Here is a 27,886-nt window from a genome sequence, read left to right as displayed (position 1 = left end):
TATTGGACCCAATTGACATCTTCAATTATGTAAGGTTTATTTTCTTTTGATGGTCTTATTTTACGATTTCATTTGACTAAATATAAACCTTCGTAAAGAATTTTAGGTCGGTACGACCATTGGAAGATATAGATATTCTTTTTGTTTTAGTTCCTTAGGGGTATGAATTTACACCTTCATTATTTTTAAAACCGACTCACACTTGGCCATTTTCAGATTTTTTCCTTTACCTTGACCTAAAGACCTACCTCCATGCCAAATTTCAAGTCAATACGACCATTGGAAGTGGTCTAGGTTTTTGATGAGTGAGTGAGTGAGTCAGTCAGTCAGTGAGTGTATAGTAAAAATAGCGATTTTCTGACGTCAATATCTCAAGACCTACAATAGGTACATTAATGAAATTTTGTATTTTAGATAAGTAAGTAGATCTCGACAGATACTAGAAATTACATATGCGTAGATAAAATAAATTTTGAGTTATAGGTGGGTCGAACTTGGCCCGAAATGGTTCGTGTAATATAACCCACGGCCGGTGTGTCGGTTTTTTTGCTCGAACTTGGCGGACACACTGCCGTGTGTCTAGATTATAACACAGAACTAGCAACTATTGCAATTAGCTTTCTCAGAATTTAACATAAGCACAATAGTAAGCGATAGGCGTCAAGTACGCGAATGATCATATCAAACTTCAGTTAAGAGCCCTTTGAAATGTCAGTTATATATTTTGAGTACCGTATCTTCTATAATCAAATAAACTTGTATAAGTACATCATGTAGCTGGTCAAAAAGACTTATCTATTTATTCGACCGAAGTCTTTTTTAAAAAGTTTTAATTCTGCATTCGAATATTCGACATTTAAACTTAAAATTCAAACGTCCCCAAAACTTCGCACGACTGTCGAAAAACGTTAAAACCTCTTTTAGAATTTCTTTCATTGTGTTCCGCTAAAATAATGTAAACATTAGCTTTGAAATAAAATGCATGGTTTAATTCAGCCAGAGTCACAGTCGGCACAGTTCGCACAGTTGCTTTTTTCAGTGTGGAAATAGCAGTGTTTTTGTTCATCTTTCCATTGTGTCAGTGCATGGCCAGCGATGTATAAATCCTCTGATAGTGTACGAATATTTTAACTAGAAAAAACTGACCAAACTCACAACATTCCAATGCAAATTGTTATTCTGTACACGAAAATATTATCATAGCGAACTTAACACAACCGTCGTTAGCATAAAAATTAGGAAAATAAACGAAGGAAAAAATACAGCCTTACTTTTCCCAAATCAACAAATGTCCGACAAATTGTAGATTCAATTGTATGGAATGGCGGGGATAACGGAATCATTAACACACCGAAAAACTCTTAAGTACACCACTTAATCCGAACTGAATCTTAATCAGGGTTTAATGGTGAGAAGAGGGGCGCGAAATGTCTTCCGAACGTCGTCGCAACATCAGCTTATCCAGGAAATACTTCGAATTTACGTAAACCCAATAAAATTAATGAACGCGAACTCATTTAGGTGACTCGTATGAGAAAAATAAAGAATTTCGCTTGCTCCCACAAACACTGGCGTTGATCGTAAACATGAAGCGTACTTAATTTAATGGAATATTTGAGTTTTATTCACAGCGATCTTACAAAAAGACTCGCGCAAAATCTAAACCAGAAAAATTATATTACAAAGTCGACAGGGCCCGAACCATGGGCGAGCGTTGTTAATTTACATGTAAATTGGTACAGATAAGTATTATTATCAGTGGAAATCACGCTTCAGACAAGTAATTAGTTCGTGAGGCTGGGGGTTCTGTTCGATTTGTTGAATATTTTACTAACGCGGACTATTCAATATTCAGGGCTCCTCCCGACTCTTTGAAGTACCAACTCTCCAGGACTTCTCTTGATAACTTCCATGACAGTTTAATTTGCAGAACTTCAAATTGAGTGACGTCGTTCGAGTGAACAGTGAACATAGTCTAGCCGACTAATCGAACAATTCATGCCTGGTTCCTTATTATAAAAATAAAGATGTATTTATGTATGAAACTGTGTTGATTCTCAATAGATATTGGCCTTGTCGGTTGCCAAAAAACAAAATACCTAATCGCCGAAGCGACGAGCGTGCGGCATACACTCGCTATAAACGAGTTTGTCCTACGCGTTCCGTATCAAAGTGGATGGATCTATACGAGATTTTTTAATACATATTAATGTTTTGCCGTCAAAATATCTTTGTTGTTTCCATTCTCTGAGCACGTGCGACTTCCTGTTTATTTTGATAATTAGATAACAATAACATTGTAATTTAATTAGAACAATAATAGACTGATAAGCAAAAATCGGTAAAGATTGCAATCTGACTGCGAGTATCAAAATAGCTGATACGATAACATCAGAAATCATACGATGACGTCACGACTTTATCTCCTCGGGTGATGTTATCTGAACTTGTGATGCATTACTGGAATAATTTTAACTACCAACAAGAATTAAATCTTCCAAAAGTCTTACGACTGAGAAAGTTTTGGAGCAAAACAATCTGCAGACTGTTGTCTCTAGTAAGTCGGCGAATGGCGCACTTTGAGCATTTAGAGAGGACCCTGCATTTATCAGTATGGATATTACAGTAAGTACTTCAACTAAAATAAAATTAGCAGTGGTTGGAACTTAAAGATGCCACGAGAACAGTCGACTTGGCTCGTTCTATTACAGAAATAATTTTCTGAAAATAACAAAGGATTATTAAAATGAAATTTGAATATACCTTTATTAAAGCAGTGGCTTACTCCTCTTAACAAACGAGATTTATTGAAAGTAATAACAGAATACACATTCAAAAGTGAATAAAACTATTTGTTTTGTTCGCTTTTGTAAATTCTTGGTACTGATGCAATATGAGCAGCGCGCACCCGAAATCAGTTTATTTCGTTTTGCATATTCCAGCACTCATTCAATGAATGAGGTTCGCTTTTATAAGTTTGCAGAATTCAACCAGAACGACAAAAATAAATGAAAATATTAATTATTGGGTGAAATTTCTCACATTTTGGCCTAAAGGTAAATAACAAGCAGAACGAATTTCTGTTGAATTCTGATATTCTGCTGAAAACTTTATGTCAACATCACACCTTTTAATTACCAAAAGGTGTAAATAAATCTCCACTTATGTCTCTCTTTGGAGAAATAATAATTCAACACCCACTTTTCGAAACTTGTGTTTTAATCCTGTGTAACATAAAAGCCAATCTTGCCTCCGACTCCGTGCTATTTATTATTGAACATCGAAAATTCCAACTCTGATATACTTAAAGTGTTTGTTTCGACTATCACTGCCGCTGTTACGACCACAAGACCAACGAAGTGCATTGACAAAAAAAAACAAAAGACCCTAAAGAAAATTCCTTAAATTCCAAATTCGTACCATCATCCACGTAACAAAGCATCAACAAAGATAACATTGGGCAGTTTTGGGAACGACATCACACTACGAACGCCAATTCCACTGCCAAACGTTTCTAGTAATTACGTGAATGGGATTTTTATGGCGGATAGTTCGCTATAAAAAGGTCCATCTTCAAAATAACGTACGTACATTTATATTTCGTATTTTAAGGTCGAAGGTGTAAGATGGGTGAGAATTCCTAGTGATACCTTTTCAAGTAGATAGACCTTTGATAGTATTTTATTTCTATGTCTATCGACTTAGAAATGCCTTATTTTTATTTGATTGATATTTAACATTCATCACCTTATCTAGTTTTACATGGTAGGATAACAAGCACCAGGTGCATGAGAATAGTCTTGTACAGAAAATTTGAAATAAAAAATCTGTCTTTACTAAGTAGATACGTTGTTATACAAATTTTACTCACCAACAAACTGTCCTTAGATGATCTTCGTGACTGGTCACAAGTCCGGCTTGATCTGTCTGATACTGATCTCCTTGTTGATGACTACCCAACGTCATCAGCGTCACTTCATAGTTCTTGCTGCACGTTTCATAATCTGAACGGACGGTTTTGACACAATCAGCATGTTTTAAGTACTCGTCCTGGTATGGGCCCCTAGTACACAATTCTTGTACCACATCTGTAATACCAGCGTAGATACGACGGAATACAACTTGTTCATGCTTCTCCATGCAGACGTTTGTGTAGTTGTCTATGCATTTTATTCCCATTCGAAGTTCACTGCAACAAAAATGATTTATTATACGTTGGACCGAGAATGCTGCCTTGTGGAAACCTCTAAAATGCCCCTCGGGAGCGTTTTGAGTGACTTAAAGATATTGTAATTTTATGAAATGTTTAACAGAAGAACGAACGAAGAACATTTCTACGGATTTTACAGTAGGTATGGACCGAAATAAAAAAAAATCAAAATCAATTCAATGACTTGATTGCGGAACCTCATAACAAACAACCTCATTTCGGATAACTGCTATTTCCTTAAGCATATAAATCAAGATTACTATAACCACTCATTTAAATTGATAATTTTGCTTCACATATTTTGGTTTTATTATATAAAAAGAAATGCAAACATTTACAGCAAAAACAACGTGCTTGCATTGCCAAAAGTCGGTAAGCAACCCATCATTTCCAATCAGAGATTGTTCCTATTCGTATTAGCTGTGTTATGTAGGTTAATCCCTTAAAAAGAGGAAAGGGCATGACTATACACATTTATCATCCACGGCCGGCCATTATAATCCACCTGTGGGACTAGTGGGAATTTCTCCCGCCTTATGTATTATGGATAATACCTTTTTTTTCTTTCTCCTAATCCCTTATACCAGAAATCTCTACGGTTGTGGCGTTTACAAACAAATATTTCTAGTAAAAACTGTCTAACTCAGTATATCTACCTCCAGATCTAATATTTGCTCTGTGAAGTGATTGAATCGAGTTTTCGAGAAAAATATTACGTTACTGTGACAGAAAAAAATCTATTTTATATTCCATCTACAATATTCCTGTTATTCAAGATTTTTTAGATTACTTGGTAAATAATCCTAGTAGTCAGAAGGGTATTAACAAGACTCTTATTAGCAATGTATACTGTTGCTACAGCATGATTTAACATGAACCTATTGTCACCTAGTAAAATAAACATATTATTAGAATCCGAGTTTTTACAGTACTCTTAGTACGAGTTTGCTTTACATTAAATGAAAATGAAACGAGAGCGCGTTCGACGCTCTGATTGGTCGGCGCGAATGAACCAACCAATCAGAGCAAACTCGTACTAAGACTGATAATTAAGTCGAAAATATTAATCCCATCATCAAAGTACTATTGCATCTGAAATTCAAGTTGTGTTCAAAAAAATTACGGTACACAAAGACAAATGCATTACTTTTTATTATCTGTATGCTATGTATGTAGTACCAATTTGAATCACGTGTGTGCTAAAACATGTTGTTATCATCAATCCGTCTTCCGAGTCATATGACAATGTTCTCATGATGAAGAAACTGGTCGTGCCATAAGCCATGGAATACATTATCAGTTTTGTAGAGAGGTATTATGTATGTTTGGCAAAATAAAACACTTTTTAAGAATAACTACAATTTAGCTTGGGCTCAGGAAAAATATTTCTAAATCGTTTTATGTTTCATGAGTAAAGTTATTATAGGGAGTATGAAATAACTGATGCTACCTTTTGAGGCTCAAATGTAGGTAAATTGTAGAGAGGTTTTTATGTTTGGCAAAATTAAACACTTAGCTTATCAATAGGAGGAGGATCATGACCAGATATGACTAATATTAAATTTTAACAATAGTTAAGCTCTGATAAAATTATAATTAAAAAACCATGTCACAGGTTTATCAAATAACAATGTCGGTGAGTCACATGAATTTAAGGAAAATCCATATAAACCACACCATACAATTATACAACTCATTGATAATTATAATCACGGAAACTCTAATATTATAATGTTTATTAAAATTTATTTTTAGCACACAACCTAATTAACGTTATACCTAAATAAAAACGTTAATTTATTTGTTAATTAACTAAAATACTGGATGCTTAACTTTACAGCTAAAAGTAATTTTGGCACATAGAAGGGATAAATGAGACGCTAGAAATTTGAATTCAGATACTTTTTGTTCAAGTGAAGCTGTGAGCAAAAGCTAGTATGTCATGTCATAATTGATTGCTACAAATACAATACAATAAACAACGTATCGTAGGCCCAAGAATACATCTGGGACAATGCCAAAACCAAAAACAGCGCCACATAGACACGAAGTACCTGCCGTATTAGGCACGTTAATATCACGTAATTTTCAATGTTTGCCGACCCGACCGCAATAAAGTGCTTCATTGGCTATTCAGCTCTGAAGCGCTGAGTGAAGTCCGACAACTAGTTTCAAATTGCTATTTACCACAAACAAGAGTACTAAATTAAGATGAGCTACTGCACGCCGACCGCGCCATTCCGCCACTAGAAGTTAAGTTACTCTGGCGCAGCTAACTCTTTAGCGGAACTTAACTAAAAGTTGTCGGTTGAGCGTAAATGAGTGAGATCGTTTGGCTATGATATCGCTCGAGTGAGAAAGATGAGCGGCCATTCTTCCGGCAGTTTGATAATTGGAAATTGAAGGGTTGCTGTTACATGAGATTTTTCCCATCAACTTTGACTTTAGGTGTCAGGTTCTTTTTGACTTTTGTTATGGTTTCTGCTATTAGGAACTGAAATTTTGATTATTTATGTACCTAATTAACATAAAATTGTAGTGGGATCCCAGGTAATAAACAAAATGCTCGAATTTACCTTTACTTTGAGTATACAATTGAACAGGTCAAGGTGACCTATTGTATTTTTCCGCACACAATGCATTGATTTGTCTATTAAAATAACAATATTATCTCGATCAGCATTATTGGGACCTTGCATTGTCGACTGAAGCACTTCCGTAATCTCATGTTTACATAATTTATGCTAATTCGAAATTAACATCATCAATTAATTTAATATGACACACGAATGCATTATTTAATAGAAAGGTAGCATATTTAAATACTTACACGCAACTCTTATCCAATTCCTCTCGTGTGAGTGCGAACGATATTTCTGGTGAACTTAGGACTGGTAGAGCCATGGAACACCTTTGGAGCAGATCCTCTTCTCGATTGCAGTGGCCTTTGAGTGCACCTGCTGGCAAAGAAAAAATATTTTTACATTCAACCAATCACTAACCAAATATTGCAATGTTTGAACAAGTGTCGGAGCTAAATGTCAAGCAGTAATAAATTACTCGTTCATCTGGTAGGTATTTCATATCTCTAAAAAGTAAATTAATATAGAAATGTTGTCAAAGGATTATTGTATCAAATACGGAATGTTAGAAGAGTAAATCATTTATTAAAAATCTTTTACTTTAATAAATAATTCTCTAAATTCTAATTTAGGGACAAGTTTTAATCTTTCTGACTCTCTGACCCTCTTAAAGCGGCTGAGTTCGAGTGAACTAACATCTCTATAAGAATATTTCAGTGTTGCTTATATTTAGCTATTTAGTAAGATGAAAAGTTTAAATTAACTTTCCTAAAAGTCTCTTTGAAGTCTAGAAACTTATAATTCGGTGTCTACTACGGGATTCCTAATAGGGTCGAGTAGATATCTTTTAAGGGACCCAACGCACAATTACAGTACCTACTGAGAACTTAACAAAGAATTACGTAATTGGTTGGTTACTCGTAATTAAGTAAATTCTATTTTTACGAGGAAATATTCATATTATTATTGTTCCTTGTGGAATTCTTTGGTTTTGACAAGCTTGTATAAGATGTGTGCATGCGTCGATTAAGAATGAAGACGATAGATGGCGCCCTTAACGGAATTGCATTCATTGATTAATGTGTTTGTTGGAGTAAATAACTATGTTAAAATAAAGGCAATCGGCATGCCCCTGTGTTTGTTTTCTCATATGGAAGACAATACATATTAACATTAACTATGTATCAAGAATATAATAAAATTAGGTCGCAAGTAAATCTTAAGCGTAACTCCCATTTGTTTTCAGGGAACCAAGAATATAAATTACGCATTATAATATGACCTTATCATGTAAAATGAGTAAACATTTAATGAATTTACATAGTTTAACAAACTACTGCTCTGACGTCCGACTTTGCACTTCTGACATCCATACATGTACACAACATAATTAATTGGCTTAATAAACCAATGAATAACTTAATTTCGGTTTACATTTGTGATACAAATTAATGAAAGCATACATTTTTATTTCGTTTTGTTATAAACTTATCAGAGTTGCTTCCACTATGGAAGCGAAACCATATCACATTCGGGAAATGCGAAATCTAAATAAACTTGAGTCGACCAAGAACCAAATCTAAAATTTTGTGGTTTACATTGCTTGCAACTCCGTTAACGAAATAGTATAGTCTACATTAATTTAGTCAGTAAAATATACCCAAATTGAATTATTTGTGCAGAAACTATCTCCAACATTCACTTTTAGAAGATAAATTGAAATTTAATTTAACCATTCTATTCTTGAACAGCTGTTCAGTATTACTTTGTCGAACTACTGATAAATGATAGCCCACCTATTGGAAACCAGTGATGAACGATGGTTCTATTACACAGTGAGAGACGGCTTCTGAATACTAAAACGAATGGCCAAATCGTCTTCAAAATCTCATCTATCTTCGTCGAACGTTGCTTCCATGATTTTGTATAAAACGTCAAAATCGACTGTATTTCTATTTCTGATTGTCTGTTCAATACATATTTTTGGTTCTTGAATTTTATTTGCAATTCATATTACCAGAAACAATGAATTAGTTTCGATAAGGCGGAAGGAGCTAAATATAGCGAAGGCACATTTTGGCAGACCTTACTGCATATATTTTTGGCCAGTTCTCTATAGAAATGAATAGTGTGTTAGCTTCATACGATTTTTTGTGTTGTTTACTAGTTTGTTACATTTTTCATTGCTGACATGTTTACCCTATTCATCTGTCCTGTTGCGTTAGAAAGTATTGTTATCTAGTACTATTTGTGCGCATGCCCGCGTCACCCACGCCCGATCGTGTTTCACGTGGCGTCCACGCAATCAGCTGTTTACTCATATGTGATTGGATCGGAAAATTTTAAAGAACTTAGGCATACTTTGCGTGCATTGTCCCTTACTCTAGGTCATTTCCATGACTCGTTCAATAGATAATGTCAGTAACAATGCTGTTACTGTTTTTGTTGCAGTTGATTTGGATGGTTTCTCGTGTCAAGTGGTTACTGGTTTATTGGTTTGGGGGCAAAAAATTGGGATAAGATCCCTTTTACAAATTGGCAATGGCCTCGAACGTCATTTGACATCGTGTGTATCCAGTCAAACAGGTAGTTATTTTTAACAGTGCCGTTCTTAGCACTATGCATTCTAATAGTGTAGTGGGGAGCCGAGCCCACCACGCCGCTCTCTGTCATTGGCTGGCTCATATCGTACGATGTTTTTGCATGTGTGCGTGCCGTGTACACATTATACCATACGCTCTCACTCAATCGAAGTATAATCGTTGAGCAATTTAAGAAGTATAGTATAACACAGCAGCCTGATTGAATTGCTCCGATGCCATAGGAAGTCATTGTTGCCTTGACATGATGACGTAGTCGCTCTATTTGTTTTGATTCATCATTAACCTCATATTATGAAGTAGTCAGCGCTTGTTGTGTTTTTATTTCGCTTACTCAGATAGCATTGTTGCGAGTAGGTATTTCACATGAACGTATGAGTTCTGTTATCTCACTACCTGTGTGATATTGTGAAACGGTAGCTGTTACACGCGTTACATTTTCATAAAGTTGACGAGAGACGGATACGATCTTATGTTTCCCATTTTAGTATCAACGTCGTGCACTTTGCTAGCTTCTAGAACTTTCTCAACACCTAATAGCACTTAATCATCGTTAATTTAGGTAGGTCCTTTACCTTACATTTACTTGATCCAAACGGTTATCGCACTTATTGCATTGAAAATAATAACGAGTATATTTTACAAATGTTATGACTAATTCCAGGTTGAAGAAAATACATTATTGTCATAAGGATAAATCAGACACGATGAGGTACATATTTGTAAAAACAAGGACTCCTTTTAAAGCCACGGATGACTTCACTGTAGAAATATTTAACGGTAGGTACCAATAAAGCTCCTTATAATTTTACATCGAGATTAGAACCAGTATTGCACGGGGCGACAGTAAGATAAGTTTACTGGTCATTAGTCTAGAAAATTCTGCAGTTTTAATTTAGAATGCGGTGCACTTACACCGCTGTTGAATGGATCACATTAGTTTCAAGCATAGAAAAACATAAAAAAGACATTCGAGGTAAATTGCAGTCCCTTTGGCTGAATTAATCCCAGCACAACGTAGCTAAAAGTTGTTTCAAAGAAATTAAAAATTAATACCATTTTAGAAGCAAAATTAAAGTTGAAATTCGTAATGGAAAACCTGGGTAATGTTCTAATTGTATTGAAAAAGCAATTTTGCTAACAAGACATTGAGCGTTTCGGTGTTATTTATATTATGAAGAATGCTTACAATAAACATTTCTTATGATGTTTCTGAACATTAATGTTTAGATGAAAACTTATTCAGAAGTCTGAATTGCCTGAGAACGATGTCGATTTAGGTACTTGGGTAATAATGAAAATTGGCCATTTTATCTATCTTAGATCGTTGTTACACTGAGAAATGACATTAATGCCAACGTTTATTACACGAAACTTTATATCTAGTGGAGTGATAATGACATTGATAACAAAAGTAAATATATAGTTTTAGTCTACAGTAGGTTAGGCGTATAAAAGATGTTTACATTAATGTTTGTCTTATAGATACTAGGTAAGTAGGTAATTAGATAGATTCTGAGTGTGATTAATTGTGGAAGGCTAAGAATGGTGCAGGAAGAAGATACATTCTCTAAAGATAAAATTTTGAATCAAAATATTTAGAACTAAATATTATTGACATTTCCTATCGGGAAAGGCCAAACCAAGACTCATTTTGGGTTACTCAGCTGAGTAAATGCACTTTGCTTCAAGGTCGCAGTGGTGGATGGTTATTTCATAGATTTTTCTGAGCTACACTTTGAAATGCAAAATTAGCATGTTCGAGACAAACAGTACCATTCTCAAAATTGTCAATAACCTAATTATAACCCTCATGAAACTTAACTTGTCCTAGTTTTTATACAACATTGGACGTTTTTCGACTGGTGATGAGCGTTTAGTCCACTCTCGGCCCCTTCGCCCCCGTGATGAGTATGATTTTATTTTGATATTACATTGTGTGACTGAGATTTTTAATAAGCAGTTTTTTACCTCGACCTGTTTGTTTTTTGGTTCAAATATTTTAGTAACTGACATTTAACATACTTCCTGATGTCCGATCGATCTGATATTTAGTACACACTCTTAATCTTGATGACCATGCATTAAAACTGTGTAACGTAATAACATATTTTTATGTCTCATTGGTTTGATCTATTAACATTTTATGTATTACTTGTTACATTTAGATATCTATTAGTGCTAACAGTTGCAATTATATCTAATAGACTGCAACAGAGACTGGAAATCACCGGACGTTTAAATATAGTTTCATTAGATTCGTCACCATCACTCCATCTACCATCTAGCCAGTTATAATTAGCATTAATAGAATGGGGACTACGTCAGAAAAGTTTAAATGTTTAATTAAGAGGGCAGCCTAGAATACTTATGTGACAATTTATTAATTAAGTGATACCTATGACGTAGGTTATTTGAATGAATTTTTCTGCGAAAATATTGAGTGGTCTTCAATACCATTAAATATTAGTTATTATTATTCATCTTGAGGATATATCACTATGTTTAGACAATTATAATTAACTAGTAAATAAAAACGTTTCATAGTTTATACGTGTAGTTAGAGCAAAATGAGTAAATTAAAACACTCATTCAAGTAAAAGAAAACTTTAGATGTTTGTTTGATATATTTCTTTTTTTACCACGACGGTGGCAAGAATGCACACGACCCGGCAAGTAACCACCGTGGCCTATAAAAGCTTGCAACACTTGGGCATTACATGCGCTATACCGACACTTTAATTTGTGAAATGTCAATGAATTTGTTTAATACATTATTTTGATGTGTTATACCTATTATTAATTATATTTGTTTATTTCTTAAATAAAAAGAGCTTTAATATCATGTTACGATATTTAACAACAGAAGATACGTATAAGGTGAAACCACTCGGGACTGCTAGTTGGCCAAAAAAGACTCGGCACTCAATCAATTTTAAATGGATAACCGAACAACTTTAATATTTAATTCATAACTATTTTAACACCTTAATCTGTCTGTTTAATCGTTCAATATTTGACCGCTATGTCATATGTTATCTATTTTAATTTATAAACTCTTTGAACTTTTAAACCAATCGTTATCAAAGAATCGAATGGCGTGATCGCCTGACCGTTTTACTTTGAGCTAATTAACCAATCACTGTTTTAAAAACAATAAGTAGGTAAGCTTACCTTAAGATAAAAGAAGAAAAATCCGGTTTTGAGCACACATTAATGCAATAATTTTAATTTTTATGAGTTTCTTGTACATTATTTTAAAATATTACACACGTATTTTTAATTTTCTTACAGAAATAGATACCCGCGAAGATAGATCGATTTGAAATATCGCGTCACGTCACTTCTAGGTACATTTCACACGTAGAAATGACGTATTTGCTCCCAATCCTAAACTTCAATTCGTTTTTATGTACCAGTACCAGTCTAGAGTGGAGACCAGGAGAGCAGGCGTAGTGTAGGGCGCCCTCCAGCTAGGTGGAGTGACGATATCCGCAAGGTGGCCGGTGTGGTTGTAAGTATTGTTATCTTAAATGACAAAATATATAAATATACGTGTTTAATATTTTTTCGTTACCTGACAGACTAATTAGATTTTTAATTTTCATACCCCATCATCATCCCTATTATACCTAAGAGGAAAACATTAATTAAATGTATAGTATCTTGTTTCAAAGTGCATTTGCCAGGCAAGAGGGTTCTTCAGTTCGACCGAATTTCTAGTTCGAAATTCAAAGTCGTTTTGTAACTAGAAGTAATATAGATATTTCACATACTGCTGGTTTGGTACTGAAATTTTCTACCATATGGAATGAAACTAGAAATAACAGAAATTGCAGAAAATTTGTACCTATTACACACAAAACTAGGTACATATTTGCCTAACATTATCTAAAAATATGAACAGGGTGTTGTAATGGCTACTTTTTTCTATATTAGTTATCACTATTTTTATTTTATTTTAGGTAATACAGGTTTTTAGTAACCTATTTAATTTATGGTTAAGTAAACATTGCTAAAACTGTTGAACATTGACATTTTTTTAATATAAGTAATGGACGCATTTATACTACAATAAAATACAATATTTTGTTTGGTTTTCCCATACATATATTCAAAAAGGTATTTTGTTTTTAAATTATTTGTGTTTAAACATTGAGACTTCAAGCACAAACAGAAATTCAGTCAAAAGGATTTTAAGACGTTGACAAAATTAAGGAACTAGAAAATAAATGATCTGCCTTTCCCAAGTCCAAAACAAGGGAACATCTGTTGCGAAAAACTCCAAAACAATTAACATTATACGGCTGGTTTTCCACCAGAGATGTGCTATGCTACGTTGCTGTGGATTGCGTTTGATTTCCACCAATCATTCATTGGAACACATAGCTTAACACTGGTGGAAAGGGACTCAGTTAAGCTATGTTTTTTTTTATATGGAAAGAGCGTCCTGTAGATGCAAGCTATATATGGATGTGTGCTATGGATGGCTTCCCTACTTTCGATACATACATATACGCATACTCGAGTTGCGTATCTTCCACGTGTAGCTCTTTTACGGCACATCTTCATAGCACATCTTACTCACACAGCTACATAGCTTAGTATCAGTGGAAACGGTCACATAGTATCATAGCTTAGCTATTACATCTTCGCAGCATAGCTACGTAGCGCATCTCTAATGAAAAACCACCTTAAACATAATATTTTATACAATGTACAACCATGAATAAATAGGTAACTATATGCAAGTTTACATTCGGGATCGAAGTATTAAACACAATAGTATGACGGTTCAGAAAATCCTCATACAAAAGTGATATTTAACGCCAATTGACACTGATATATTAATTAATTACAAATAAAATAGGCCTCGTAAATCTTCCGATTTATATCACAAAGATAATATTTGTTAAGGCTGAATTTCGCGTGGAAAACGGTGGAAAATTCAACCGTAAACGCTTAATTGTGAACTTTACGCGTATTGAATCTTGAATGAGTGTTATATGTTTGGTTTAAACGATTCATTAATGGCGTATTTAGTGGTGTAGATAAGTATAGATTTATTTACTTTTTCTTTATACTTCTATAATACATGATACGTGGAAATAGTATCTTTATCTCTTCTATAAAATGTTATAAATGTAACTAACTAAATCAATCAGTAATTCAATTCACCATTATGATAATTCTGTTAACTTTTTTAATCGTAAATAATTTTGTTTAAGGAACAATCGCTTATTTTTTTTATTTTTTTTTTATTAAGTACATTTATTTTGTAAACCTTTACGCAAGGAATAAAGGGGTTTTACGTGGAAATAGAAAAGTCAGTAGCACAGTTAGAACTCATAGACTAATCTATCATTTATAAAGTTAAAATAATACTATTTGCTATTTCTAAACTCATTTTAAGAGGTATCGTACACACCTTTAGTATAAATTAACGCACACATATAACAGTTATTTATTTAGTTAAATACATAGTTAACTAAAATATATTAACTATGTGTATCATTATGTAATGTCGCGACGCAACGTAGACGTAAGACGCATATGTCTTGTAATATCTTCAATGGACATCTTCAATGGAAATCGGTGGCATTGACCATAACCAACACCTTGTTACATCTATATATATAAAAATCAATTGCTGTTCCTTTGTCTCGCTAAAACTCGAGAACGGCTGAACCGATTTATCTTATCTTGGTCTTGAATTATTCGTGGAGGTCTAGGGAAGGTTTAAAAGGTGAGAAAATATCAAATAATTGACGGAAAAGCCCTAAAAACAGCCCTTTTCTTTATCCCATACAAACGTTTTCTAACTAATACGTAGAGTCAATTTGAGCTTTATTGCTATTGGATAAAGTTCATTGTTGGATAAATGCTATTGGATACTAAAAAACAAATGCTATTGAATAAGACTTGGAGCACAGAATCCCTACTAATATTATAAATGCGAAAGTAACTCTGTCTGTCTGTAATTACGCTTTCAAGCCTAAACCAGTGAACCGATTTTGATGGAATTTAGTACTGAGATAGAATAGACCTTGATACTTTTTATTGCAAAAAAAATAGCGGAGAAAAATAGTGGGTAAAAATAAGGGATAAATGGTCATATGGAAATTCGTCTTTTTAAAAGCTGTAACAGTAAAACTTTGTATTTAGATACTTAATGAGGAACGAAAGAACATGGTCTACTTTTTATTGCAAAAAAATAGGGGAGAGTGGGTAAAAATAGGGGATGAATGGTCATATGGAAATTCGTCATTTTTAAAGCTGTAACAGTGAACTTTTGTATTTAGACACTTAATGAGGAGCGAAAGAACATAGGCTACTTTTTAATAAAAAGAGTAGAAGGCGTAGTATGTTTGATAGAGGAGATTAATGTTTGCTTGAAAATTCGTCATTTTCGTTAATACGTTGCCTGTGGCGTTGCTCGCGTTCGATTCTTATTTAAATACACACACATATACTTATTTACATCGCCAATATCCCTACTACCATAGTAATGTTATGAATGCGAAAGTAATCCTGTTTGTGTTGAGGTTACGCTTGCACGAATGTTTTTTTTTTGGAATATAACAACGAAACAATGTATTTTTTTATTGATAGGCAATATATAGGAAATTAAAGGATAATAATATAGATAACCTTGGCTACTTTTCATCATGATTATAAAATGATGAATCGGCGGTCGTGGTTTCTTTGGAATACATATCTTTAAAAATGCTAACAGTAACATATTCTCAAGTAATTCACATTTTAGATGACATACGGCAGCATTTTGACCACTAACACCACTACGCGGACGAAGTCGCGGGCAAAAGCTAGATTCGATAAATTTTCATTTGTACATGTCAAATATTTGTTGTTTCTAAATTCAAATTCTGTAAATAATAATTGACATTTATGCATAAACTATGAAAAGGGTGAATAAACAATTGTCTGTATTTTTTTTAATCTATTGAAAATGTTGACAAGTGCATTAAGCATTAATAGAAATTCCTCAAATATTAATTATGCGTGCGTTCAGAAATAATGACAAATTATCAACAGTTACGCGTGTGTTCAGAAATTTATTTTGTGTAAATTAAAGTTTATTTATTTATTTATTTATTTATTCATTTTCCATATAAATTACATTACAATATACTAAGCCCCACAAAACCGAATTTTCTATTCACGTTTTCGAACAAACGATGCTCTTTCAATATAGTCTATTGGTGTGAATGACATTGACATTCGTATTGCGCGTTTTTTAAAATATGCAAAATTAAATGTATATTTTTCAATATTTCTGAGAGATTATCTTAATATTTCTTCGAGTTTTAAAGACTAAGAAGATTTTTATTTGCTAATAAGTGTGTGTTAATCAAGGTAAGTTCACATCTTCATTATTGATTTTTAGTAACTTTTGGTGACTACACAATACTACAATTTGGTATACACGGTTATGCAGAAAATGTATGAGAGCTTTTTATTTTCAGTTGGAATTTCGTTTTTAACAATGCTACCAACCAGACGTACAAGCTTAGGCCGCAGAACTCGAAATACGGCAAGTCAAAGAAATATAAGAGCAAATTAAACTGATGAGCAACGCGAAGCGCGAAATGAACTTGAACTGAATCGATATCAAGATAGAAATGTTGTGTTCAATCCCCACAAAGCTGCATTCAGTTATAAGACTAATGAACATTGTGTGTCCACATTGGGATTGAAATTAAAAAATGAAGCCTCTGGGTTGTGTTGCGCCAGCGGCCAAGTCAAATTGACGCCATTGGTACCGCCACCAGAGCCACTACATTCATTGGTTCATTTTTTGACTCATATCCAGCAGTACAATAATTGCTTTCAAATGACATCATTTGGGGCAACAAAAGTTATACGAGACAATTTTTTGCCTACTTTTAGCAAGTAAGTATCATGGCAAACGTTTTTTTTTAGTTTTAAAACCATGTAGCTGGTGCAAAATATGTCGAGTCAGTGATGTGTTTATTTTGTAAACAATAAATCAAATACATAATAATAGTCTATAATCCGAAGACTTAATCAGCCACATTTATAACATGTTGTATTTTATAGTGGCATGAGCAAGATGTTCTTGGTAAAGCCTACTACCTAAAGCTGCCGTGGAAGGCTGTTTAATGTCGAGGTTAAAAGTAGTTTTAACTTGAAATGATGTAAAGTATTGTGGCAGTATTTTGCGAGCCACATGGTGGTACAATTTGCTATACAATTGCCTGTATACATATTTATATTCTTGCAGATTCAGGGATTCAAATATATCATCAAACAGGTTCCTTATTGCCAGTGCCTGTTGAAGACTATACATTTTTGCAAATATATTTTATGGACAATTCAGCAAGAGAAGTCGATCAGCGTTGCGCACACAACAACTCAGTAAAGAGATCCATTGTGATGAACAACTTTAAACATTTTTCCTTCAACACAATGAATTAGTTGCATTAGACCGATGCATTAGACCGCATGCCATCAGATAATCACAAAATTGTCATCAGAGCCGATAAGGCGCCTGCAGGACAGTGAAATGATTGAATCCTATGAAATAAACACTATTATGAAAATATATTTTGTTTTTTTTAAATTAGTAAAGTCCTTTTCAGGTATAGTGAGATCAGGAAATTATAGATTCATTTTTATATGGAGGATATTTATAGATTCCAATTCAAATTGAATAGGGACTCATACATAACTCAGCTATACAAAATAAAGTAGAGCATCATTGCTACGCGAAAGCGGTACGAAGTTCGCTGGGTCAGCTAGTATATTATATATTAAAATAAATAACACAGATTTAGCTTTAGTTAAGAAGGTAGTTAATCAATGAGTGTAGAAGATGACTAACATATCTATAAATCCGTATTCATACCTACGTAAAAAATACGAGAAGTCATTAATACAATAATTATAGTATTCGGAAGTCCAGAAACCGAACAACAGATCTGTCAAGGAGTCATATTACTATCAACTGTTTACAGAATAAAGAAAGCAATAGTTAGTTATGTATTAAATAATGCCAATATATGCCAGTACTGACCTTAATCTAGATGTAAAAAGACAAGAAGAAAAGATAGGAACATCAGGGCGTGTCACAGATTACACAGAATATGAGGACATTTGAACATGTTACTCGCATCCGTCAGTTCACTCAGTCCGTAATTCATAAGTAGATACTTAAGCCCACCATTACTTAAGTAAGCGCATTGCTGAGAGGGTCTTACTAAGATATAAAGTAGGGAAGTAACTAATTAATGTTTTTCATCACATTCTGCTTACATTTTCTTAAAGAAATAGGCAGAGTATGGGGTAATAAGGATCGGATATACTATTCGTCAATTCTTGCCATCGATGACGAAACATTAACATGTGTTTTGATAATATAAAGATTCAATGAGGCAGCTCAATGGAGACACGACATTTCTATAACTATTGCGATTGAGTACACAAAGGCATAAGCCCTAATATGTAGCACCCTACAAAATACCTATGCGTAAAAACACACAACTTTCGATAAAACCCACACATTTCTAAATAAAAATCTATTAGGTACTTATTTTTGAAAACGATCGTGATTTATCGATTACAATCCGATATTGTCTTCATTATCTTTCAAAGCCTGTGTCGGCGCTAAAAAATAATCCAGTTTTTTTAAATTATCTCGGTTTTATATAGAATCTGATCCATCAATTGTGATTAATTGGTCATACTTCGCATTACGTGGATTTGCGGAGGAAAATTCTTCAACAGGGCATAACTTAGATAAAAATTCACAAACAAGATTATATATCTAGACTTACGACAGCCTTATCAGTTTGCTATCTCTAATATCAATTCGACGTATTTGATTGTAGACGGCGTTTATCACGGCTTGACGGTCAATTAATTGAGTAGGTCTATGGCGGTAAAACTACTGCGTCATTGGTGGTTCGATTGTTTAGGGAAAAATATGAATAGGTAGTTTCGGTGTTTAGAAAGTGTTAATTTTGGTAGGTACATTTAAAAATAATGACCATTTCAATTAAAAACGAAGTAGCAATTGTAGCACTTGTTTTTTTCTTTATGGGGTAAAATCATCCAATGACTTCTCATACCTTGGGAGAGATGAGAGGGGGTGTCAGACTCTTACTGACCAAAAACCACCGCGTTCCTACTACTACTGCACTCTTGCTTTTCGAGCCGGAGCCCGGGTAACCCGCTAAACAGTCCGCAGCATTGGGTAACCATAGGACGTTAAGAACACAACCATAATTATTTACGTAAGCAAAGAACATCAAATCTTTTAAGTTTCATTTATCAGCTTTGAAACTAGAACCCCTAACAAAGATCCTACTTAACTATTCACTTTCACTTTCAGCTACTTCAACGTAAAACATTGAAATATGAGTTAAAGTAGTGTTTTACAGAATCCGCAGTTAATTAGTGAACAGACTCTAGTTTTGTTAAAGACAAATACGAAACCGCAGCCACATGTGTACTCATTAAAAGTTTTGCAGAGGAATTAAAACCATCAAATAGGTACATTGCCTACAGTCCAAGACGATTCGCCAACCGCACGTGAGCCCCTTTATGTTATTTAACAAGGGACTTGACTCTTTAAGCCATTTTGACGTCGAAGGTAAATTCAGATACCAAATTACAATTACGAAGAAAGAAAAAAAAAATTGACCGAACGGGAAATCGACCAGATCCTCCATTAGTCGAGCCCGTCATGCACCAGTAACTTAGTACATACAGGGGATGTGAATAAATCGGCACAAAACCAAAACATTATTATGAAAACATATCAATGTCAGGGTGTATAAAGGGCGGAATGATCGCGAAGTAAATCGTTCGTCCCAGTGATGTCGCGGCGGCCGCACCGGTCATTTGTCATAGCGCTCAGATGGGGTAACTTTTTGTACAGACCGCTGACTTCATCCTAACTTTTGAAAGGAAAACGAGACTTATTATCACACCCCGACACTAATGCCGCCCATTCTTACCGCTAATCGTCTCATTTGCGAATAATAAATCCTCTAAATTGCAATTATGGCTGAATCATCATCTTTCTTTGTTATAGCACGTTACCTTCTTTACTAAACTAACAACGCAATATTCGCTACAACACACGTCTAGATAAATTAGTATTTTCATTTATCTACACATATCAGATTTGCGCGGAAAATGTTTAAGCCTGCCTCTTGTGGGCAATAAATTTGGATAAAACAATTTCATCTGACTGGAATCGCACCCCAAACTATGCGGCTTACCTCATAAATCCCGATTAGCCTTCGGGTGAAAGAATGAATCAATAGATTATCCAGCAATAATAATATTTGTGGAACAAACAACGCGTATATCTGCTCTTTTGGACCGGCAGTTATTTCAAACTATTTAATTTAATTTATTAGGTAACTTTTCAATTTATTTACACAGTGTTCCTTTGTTCCCGAACGTCTTAGTGAAGTGGAAACAATTAAGTCTTTGAGGAAAAAACTATTTGAATCAAGTGCTCGGGAAAGCGACCAATTCATTCAATTGAGACGACTTGAAGTATCTCCTTCATAAAGAAAATTGCTTGCGAAATGTTTAATGGAGCTTTTCTTGTTTTAAATCGGTCGAATGATTGTACGGGATTTGAGTTTGTCACTTCTAGAACAGGCTGTTCATTTTATTATTTCTGGCCACGTAACCTATGAATTAAATAGGTACCTAGAAAGTTAATGAGCAAATGATTTTAATATAGCGTTAAGTACATTAATTAAAATTATACTCAACTTAGTTTTGATTTGCATATACTTAGCTTAGTAAATTATTAATAGAATATTAATGATGTACCGAAATAAATAATTTTGATTTAATTTATAAAGATAAAGATTATAGCAACGTCTATTAAAACAGATAAAATATACTTACTTATTTTACTTACTCAGACATTATTTATTTTATAGAATGAAAGTCACACCCTTTTACAGTTAGTAAATAGATTAACTGTGATAAGTTGATAACTATGGCTATCCATTACCACTCGATCATAGCAGAAAGTGATGTCTAACCTAAAGGGAATCGATATCCAAGATTGATATGAAGTCTAGTTTAAATGATGAATTTGTGGGCAAGTTTAAAATAAAATTTAAAAATAAATTCCTAGTCTATACTAATATATAAAGCTGAAGAGTTTGTTTGAACGCACTAATCTCACGAACTACTGGTCCGATTTGAATAATTCTTTTTGAAACTATTTTATAGTGCATTTATCTAGGAAGGCTGAAAAAATACGCTAAAACATCATGCTATGACCAAAAAGAGCTGAGCAGTGGGTTGAAAAATATTTAAATACTCACATCTCTATCTCTTCTTTACGTCTAAACTGCTGTAGTTACCGATTTGAATAATTATTTTTGTGTTCGATAGTCCATTTGTTGAGAAAGGTTATAGACCTACAATAGTTACATCATGCTAGGATCAATAGGGGCGGGTGAAACCGTGAGAGAATAGCTAGTAGTAGATATTTTTTTAAACTATATTGTTATGTCTATGACTAGTGCACGCCAATGCATTAGTGAAGAATTTATTAATGGTAATATCTGCCTGAGAGCTAGTTTCCGAGAGAGCTTAGATTCCTAGTTTTACTCTCATAGTGTTGTCACAAAAACATCACAGCTTATTAGTTATTAGGTTTTCTTCATAGGACATGCTATAGACAGATGGACGTACCGTCTATAAATATTACGTGAAGAATGAAACAAACTTATTGGAAAACCTGATATTATTTTATCCGTACAACACAGGGGTTATCATTGATACCATGTAGGCCCGAAATCTACACCAAAATGTTTAAGAAGATAAATATTATCATAGCCCCTTATAAAGGTAAGTATATATTTAAAACGATTTTAATAATAAACGAGGGGTCACAGGGTATCTTCCCGTATTTATTTAAACCTGATTATGACATTTAATTTATGCATTACAAGTTATGCATGCAAATCATGCAATAACAGGGTGGCCACAGATCATCGTGCAAAATGAAATGAATGAATTTAATTTAATTTAATTACGAATCTGTGGAATGATGCTTGAGGGGAAAACTGGTGTGCTAATGAGGCCTACTGCAATGAACGGACACTAGATGAAAGCCCTAAAGATACAAACCAAACATCCTGTTACTATAATTACGAAAAATGTATCTAAGTTGAAAATTCTATCGCAGTTACTTAGTTATTAAAATGTGAACTTTCAAGAGTTTGGGTGTCGTAATTTACGATGGTATCTAGATACACAATGCCTTTATTAATATTGTTTGCTTAAGTGTTTCGGCTACGTTCATAATATTATAATCAGCAGGGTTAAGCATATTTTGTAGAATAAATTAAGTCGCGATATTACACCGATCACCGATTTACTTTCGATCCGATCGCTTATTCAAGTGCTTTCTCCAAATTTGAATTTATTTGAAGAAAGATTCAGCAAAAAGATTAAAAAGCAACGTCCATTGTGATCACTCCAATCTGTTAACAATTCAGCTGCCATTGAAAATTGCTACCAGTACCACCTTTACGTGTCCACGGTTGAAATGGAATATTCAATCTATACCGTTTGAAAATTTTGTTTGATTACGTAAAGGCGTTGGGGGCGCCAAATTGACCGAATTCATGCCGCGGGCTGTGTGTAATTTTCCTTTTGCTCGATCCAGAATCGCGTATTGATACCTAACGTGTATACCTAACCTATTTTAACAATTCAACACACAGCGTGCTACACCGCTCTCCAATTGTACGGATGATTTTTTATTCTGGACATAAAAATACGAAATAAGTATGAAAATTTTGTTACTTGCTCAGATTACGACGTAGATATAATCCATTTCTTTATTACTATAGAGATTAGAGATGAATAAAGAGGGTATTAGGCGCAGAGCAGAAGATGAATGTCACTGAAACGTAATCTGGAAATTATATTTAGCATCCTTGAAATTACTGTGGCCAGACGTCAGTCTGTTTATACATTTACTGTTTATATAATATAAATGCTATTGAAATAATAGTTACCAACTACATATTTTATATTTCTGAAAGCCTTGAGACAATCTTTTGAAAAGTAAACAACTGTTACATAAAGAAACTTGTTCAATAGAGTACCTACGTAGCTTCCCAAATCCATTGCCAAAAAGGGTTATAAGTAAGTATGCTTGGATAAACAGGAAAAAACATAATGCAGTTTGTGTCCACTATTAAAGTGAACCAGTTGAATTACTTAGTCGACGTCCATTTCAGTATACAATTATGCGTGTATTTACACGAGCGAATAATGCACGCTTTTCAAATGGGTCATCATCGATATTCATCACGGGGCTATTGAATCGAATAGGGCATAATTGCACGTCACTAGCGAAGTGCTGGCAGAAAAAACTTCATAGTGTTCTTCTTTTTAAAAATCGAATGAATGGAGCAAACAAGTCTTCTTATTTAAACGCTGTGATGCGCTGTTTGGCAAAGAAGCTTTTAATAAGTAACTATTCTTGGACTGAATAATTACAAGGAATAGACAATGTAAAAAGCTTTAAATTATGATTGTAGTTACCTAATTAATTATTTTAAACAATACATAATTAATATTGGTGACGTTACGACTGTGATTGCGCAAAAGAGTAAGCTAAATGAGATGTAATTGCTGCGCGTTGTGTATTGTGTAGCGAACACATCAATTCAAATCAAATCAATTTATGAGACTATTCTCATGAATAAATTTGCCGATACTCGATAGCGAACAACAGTTAAATATGACCGTCCGCAGAATAAATAAATCTGAGTTATTAATGTGGCTATAATGTTAAACAATGGCGTTACATGTGTAACGTTTGTTCATTATTCAGTACCATTTTGATTTAGTAAACTGTTTAAGTGTGACCGTGTATTTACAGGAGACACAGAATATTAAATATGGTCCAGTCAAGCGTATCAATGAGAACGGTAATCACGTCACAGCACGTAGGCGTTTGGACACGAGCCCGAAGACACTGCACGGTGTGCCACGCCTCGAGTTATAAACAACAGGCAAAAAATACCGCGCATCGTCTATGCGGTTCCAATGAACTTGCGGATTGGCGCTAATGTACCAGTACTTAGCACGAAATCCCGACGCGTGCGCCATAATAGTTATTTAGCCTTAGAAACCATGCAAACAGAGCACTATTGTCATTTGTTCAGGGTTAATTTTATCGCCGCTATGGTAATTCTTAGACACGTCATGAATCTAGTCGTGAATTTTTCCACGTGCTTTTTAACACTTTATTGGGGTTTTTTTTTGGAATACCAAGTACATATTTAACTACATATAGTTAAATTAAGATTTAATTTCTTTTAATATTATGTCTAAAGTACAAATCAGACTTGTTAAACCATACCGAATTCACTTAAACAATTGGACGCCCTAACAGACTGTATATTTGAATAAATAAACTGTTTTGTTTGATCTCATATTCTCTCGTGGAAGAACTCTGAAACATCCAAAGTTTGCTCCAAAAATTATGTAATTATATTGAACGAGAAAAGTTTCGGAATCACTTTTCTTCAAGTACTTTTATTAACCCGAACCTACGTCAAGGGCTTTTGGAGTGTTTTAAAAATATATTCACCTAAAAACATACGGCATCCACGTTTATTTTTTATGTTATTGCACAGAATACAGTTTCTTGGAACAAATCCAGAAACGCCCTCTTGTTTGAACGTAGTCACATAAAATTATATTAAATTTTGCTCAACACATCGAGGGGAATGAATTCTGAATACACGTGGCTGGGCCGTTATTGTAAGTGTTGGAATTAAGTGTTAATTCAGCGATAACATTATGCTTTAATTACATAACTTGAAGAGAATGGTAAGGGAAATGGTACTACAGCTTTGTTTGTACTCCTATCTGTAGTGGAAGTATATTTCGATACTTCTTAGGATTAGCTCTTCCAGTGTGAATGTAGGTAACATTAGTTCTGTTATTACTTTGTCAACTTTTTATTGTTTGTTGTATAATTTTGTGCCTTTGAGCTTTGTAATTACAGTGAGTGACTGTTCCATGCAAGGTAATGGGTAGGTGAGTTTCAATAGCTCCTGTATTTCGAAAGCCGAAAGAAAAATTAAATATTTGTTTTTTGTTTAAATTATTTCAAAATAATGGTTCGATATGTCAGTATCTTCCAATAGATCTATTTAAGGTGATCATGGTGAAGAAATACATAGGTAAGTTAGTAACTAAACCAAAAAAAAGGTGTGAAAATGATGACGAGTTAAATTATTTAGCATACGACATCACTACGTAAGTAACATTTGTACTCAATTTACACCTGTTGTAAAAATCCGTTATTTGTAGGTACAATAAATGCAAACATACAATAGGTACATAGGTATTATATGTACATAGGTAAATATAAACTGTACGTAGTAGATTAGTATAATATATAACTTAGTTACAATTACAATCAGTTCAATGGATCATTCAAAAAGTAAATGCTATTTGATTATTTTCCTTGTGTCGTTCATTACCATTCATTCAACATCATATTTATGTTTACCTATTTATAATCTGTGACTTTCAATGAGTTTTTCTTATCTATAACTATCCGTGAGTGAAATGACATGAAAATCTTATTTTAATATAAATTCCTAGTATGAATAATACATTAAGTTTTTTTTTTGTAATAAAATTAGAGTAAGATAACTACTGGCTGGCTATAAAACCAGTATTCTTGCGTCTTTCAACCTTCATCTAGACACACGGCAGTGTGTCCGCCAAGTTCGAGCAAAAAAACCGACACACCGGCCGTGGGTTATATTATATATTACACGAACCATTTCGGGCCAAGTTCGACCCACCTATAACTCAAAATCTATTTTATCTACGCATATGAAATTTCTAGTATCTGACGAGATCTACTTACTTATCTAAAATACAAAATTTCATTAATGTACCTATTGTAGTTCTTGAGATATTGACGTCAGAAAATCGCTAATTTTACTATACACTCACTGACTGACTGACTGACTCACTCACTCATCAAAAACCTAGACCACTTCCAATGGTCGTATTGACTTGTAATTTGGCATGGAGGTAGGTCTTTAGGTCAAGGTAAAGGAAAAAATCTGAAAATGGCCAAGTGTGAGTCGGTTTTAAAAATAATGAAGGTGTAAATTTATATCCCTAAGGAACTAAAACAAAAAAATTATCTATATCTTCCAATGGTCGTACCGACCTAAAATTCGTTACGAAGGTTTGTATTTAGTCAAAGTGAAGTAAAATAAGAATAAAAGAAAATAAACCTTACAAAAATAAATGAAATCCCACCCAAAACATAAATGTGAAAGGCTGCCAAGTTCGATAATATTGGAATGCTTCGCCTATAAAAGAAGTGAGATCTAAACAAGTACCAAGTTCCATACACAGACCTCAGTTAAAAATGATATAACTTGGCAAGTTTTAATAGAAAATTATATACTTGACTCATTGCGTTTAGTAGGTTTATAACAAAGTGTGTGAAAACTTGCCAACTTGTTATATCATTTTTAACTGAGGTCTGTGTATGGAACTTGGTACTTGTTTAGATCTCACTTCTTTTATAGGCGAAGCATTCCAATATTATCGAACTTGGCAGCCTTTCACATTTATGTTTTGGGTGGGATTTTATATTACAACTTACAAGGCACTCAATGGTAACCAACAGCTGATTCCACTCAAGTACTTATAGTCACGAATTATAGATACTATCACTTTTTTTAAAACGGTACCTAGGCACACATGATACCTATAGCCTATAACGCATGAACTAAGCCAAGCATCTTACAATTCACTATTAACCTTGAAACAGCAAAACAGAGCCTTTATCAACTCGTTATTTATTAATGAAAGTTGCTTGCAAACCTCGTTCCTTACTTATTCACGTGTTTCACACTAGTTTACACAACGTAAGTACGTACTTAACGTGTATTTTCAACATGTAACTCATGTAAGTACGGCTTAACGCTGTATTTCAACAGATTTGTAAATGTTGGTAAAGTAACAAAAATAAAAAAAGTTCTTACCGGTGGCACTCAGCATGATAACCAATAATAAACAGCTCAACTGAATGTCTCTAGACATCTTGACGGTCATCAACACTTTCGTCAAAACAAGATTTTTTTATTTAAAATTCAGTCATACGTAAATAACTTTTATACCCGGTTTTTTCACTTTCAGTGTGAACTACAGCAACTGACGAGCCTTGAACATGTAAAAATAATACACTACAACTCGTATACCTCCAACAAAAATTACGGTATACTTTCGTATTTAAATACGTGATTTTCAAGTTTTTGGAAACGACACGTCTCACTCCACCTGCGCATCTATTTCAACTGGTTGAAGAACGAACAAGTCATACCGCGGGAAAAATTTAGAAACTACTTGAATCTTGAATGAACAACGAATGATGAATGATGTGAACTAATGAACGCAAAGTCTAAAGG

The 27,886-nt window shown here is 33.9% G+C and overlaps 1 protein-coding gene across 4 annotated transcripts in view; it reads right to left on the bottom strand.

Moving 5' to 3' along the window:
- The window catches only part of LOC118281723 (uncharacterized), a 36,648-nt gene that overhangs the window by 6,488 nt on the left and 2,274 nt on the right, over nt 1-27,886 (bottom strand). Inside the window, exons 1-3 of one of the 4 annotated variants that reach the window (XM_050705070.1) lie at nt 27,464-27,796; nt 7,041-7,170; nt 3,872-4,189 (exon numbers count right to left, since the gene is read on the bottom strand). In XM_050705070.1, the coding sequence (XP_050561027.1) occupies nt 3,872-4,189; nt 7,041-7,170; nt 27,464-27,533 (518 nt within the window). In that variant the 5' untranslated portion in view covers nt 27,534-27,796. Of the gene's footprint in view, nt 1-3,871; nt 4,190-7,040; nt 7,171-27,463; nt 27,797-27,886 lie in introns of those variants that run through there. The other 3 variants (XM_050705071.1, XM_050705069.1, XM_050705068.1) reach the window with 3 other exon arrangements.

The sequence above is a fragment of the Spodoptera frugiperda genome, chromosome 26, assembly GCF_023101765.2.
Source record: "Spodoptera frugiperda isolate SF20-4 chromosome 26, AGI-APGP_CSIRO_Sfru_2.0, whole genome shotgun sequence".
NCBI lineage: Eukaryota > Metazoa > Arthropoda > Insecta > Lepidoptera > Noctuidae > Spodoptera > Spodoptera frugiperda.
The sequence above is the reverse complement of the archived record's forward strand: the minus strand, read 5'-3'. Positions and strand labels throughout refer to the sequence as shown.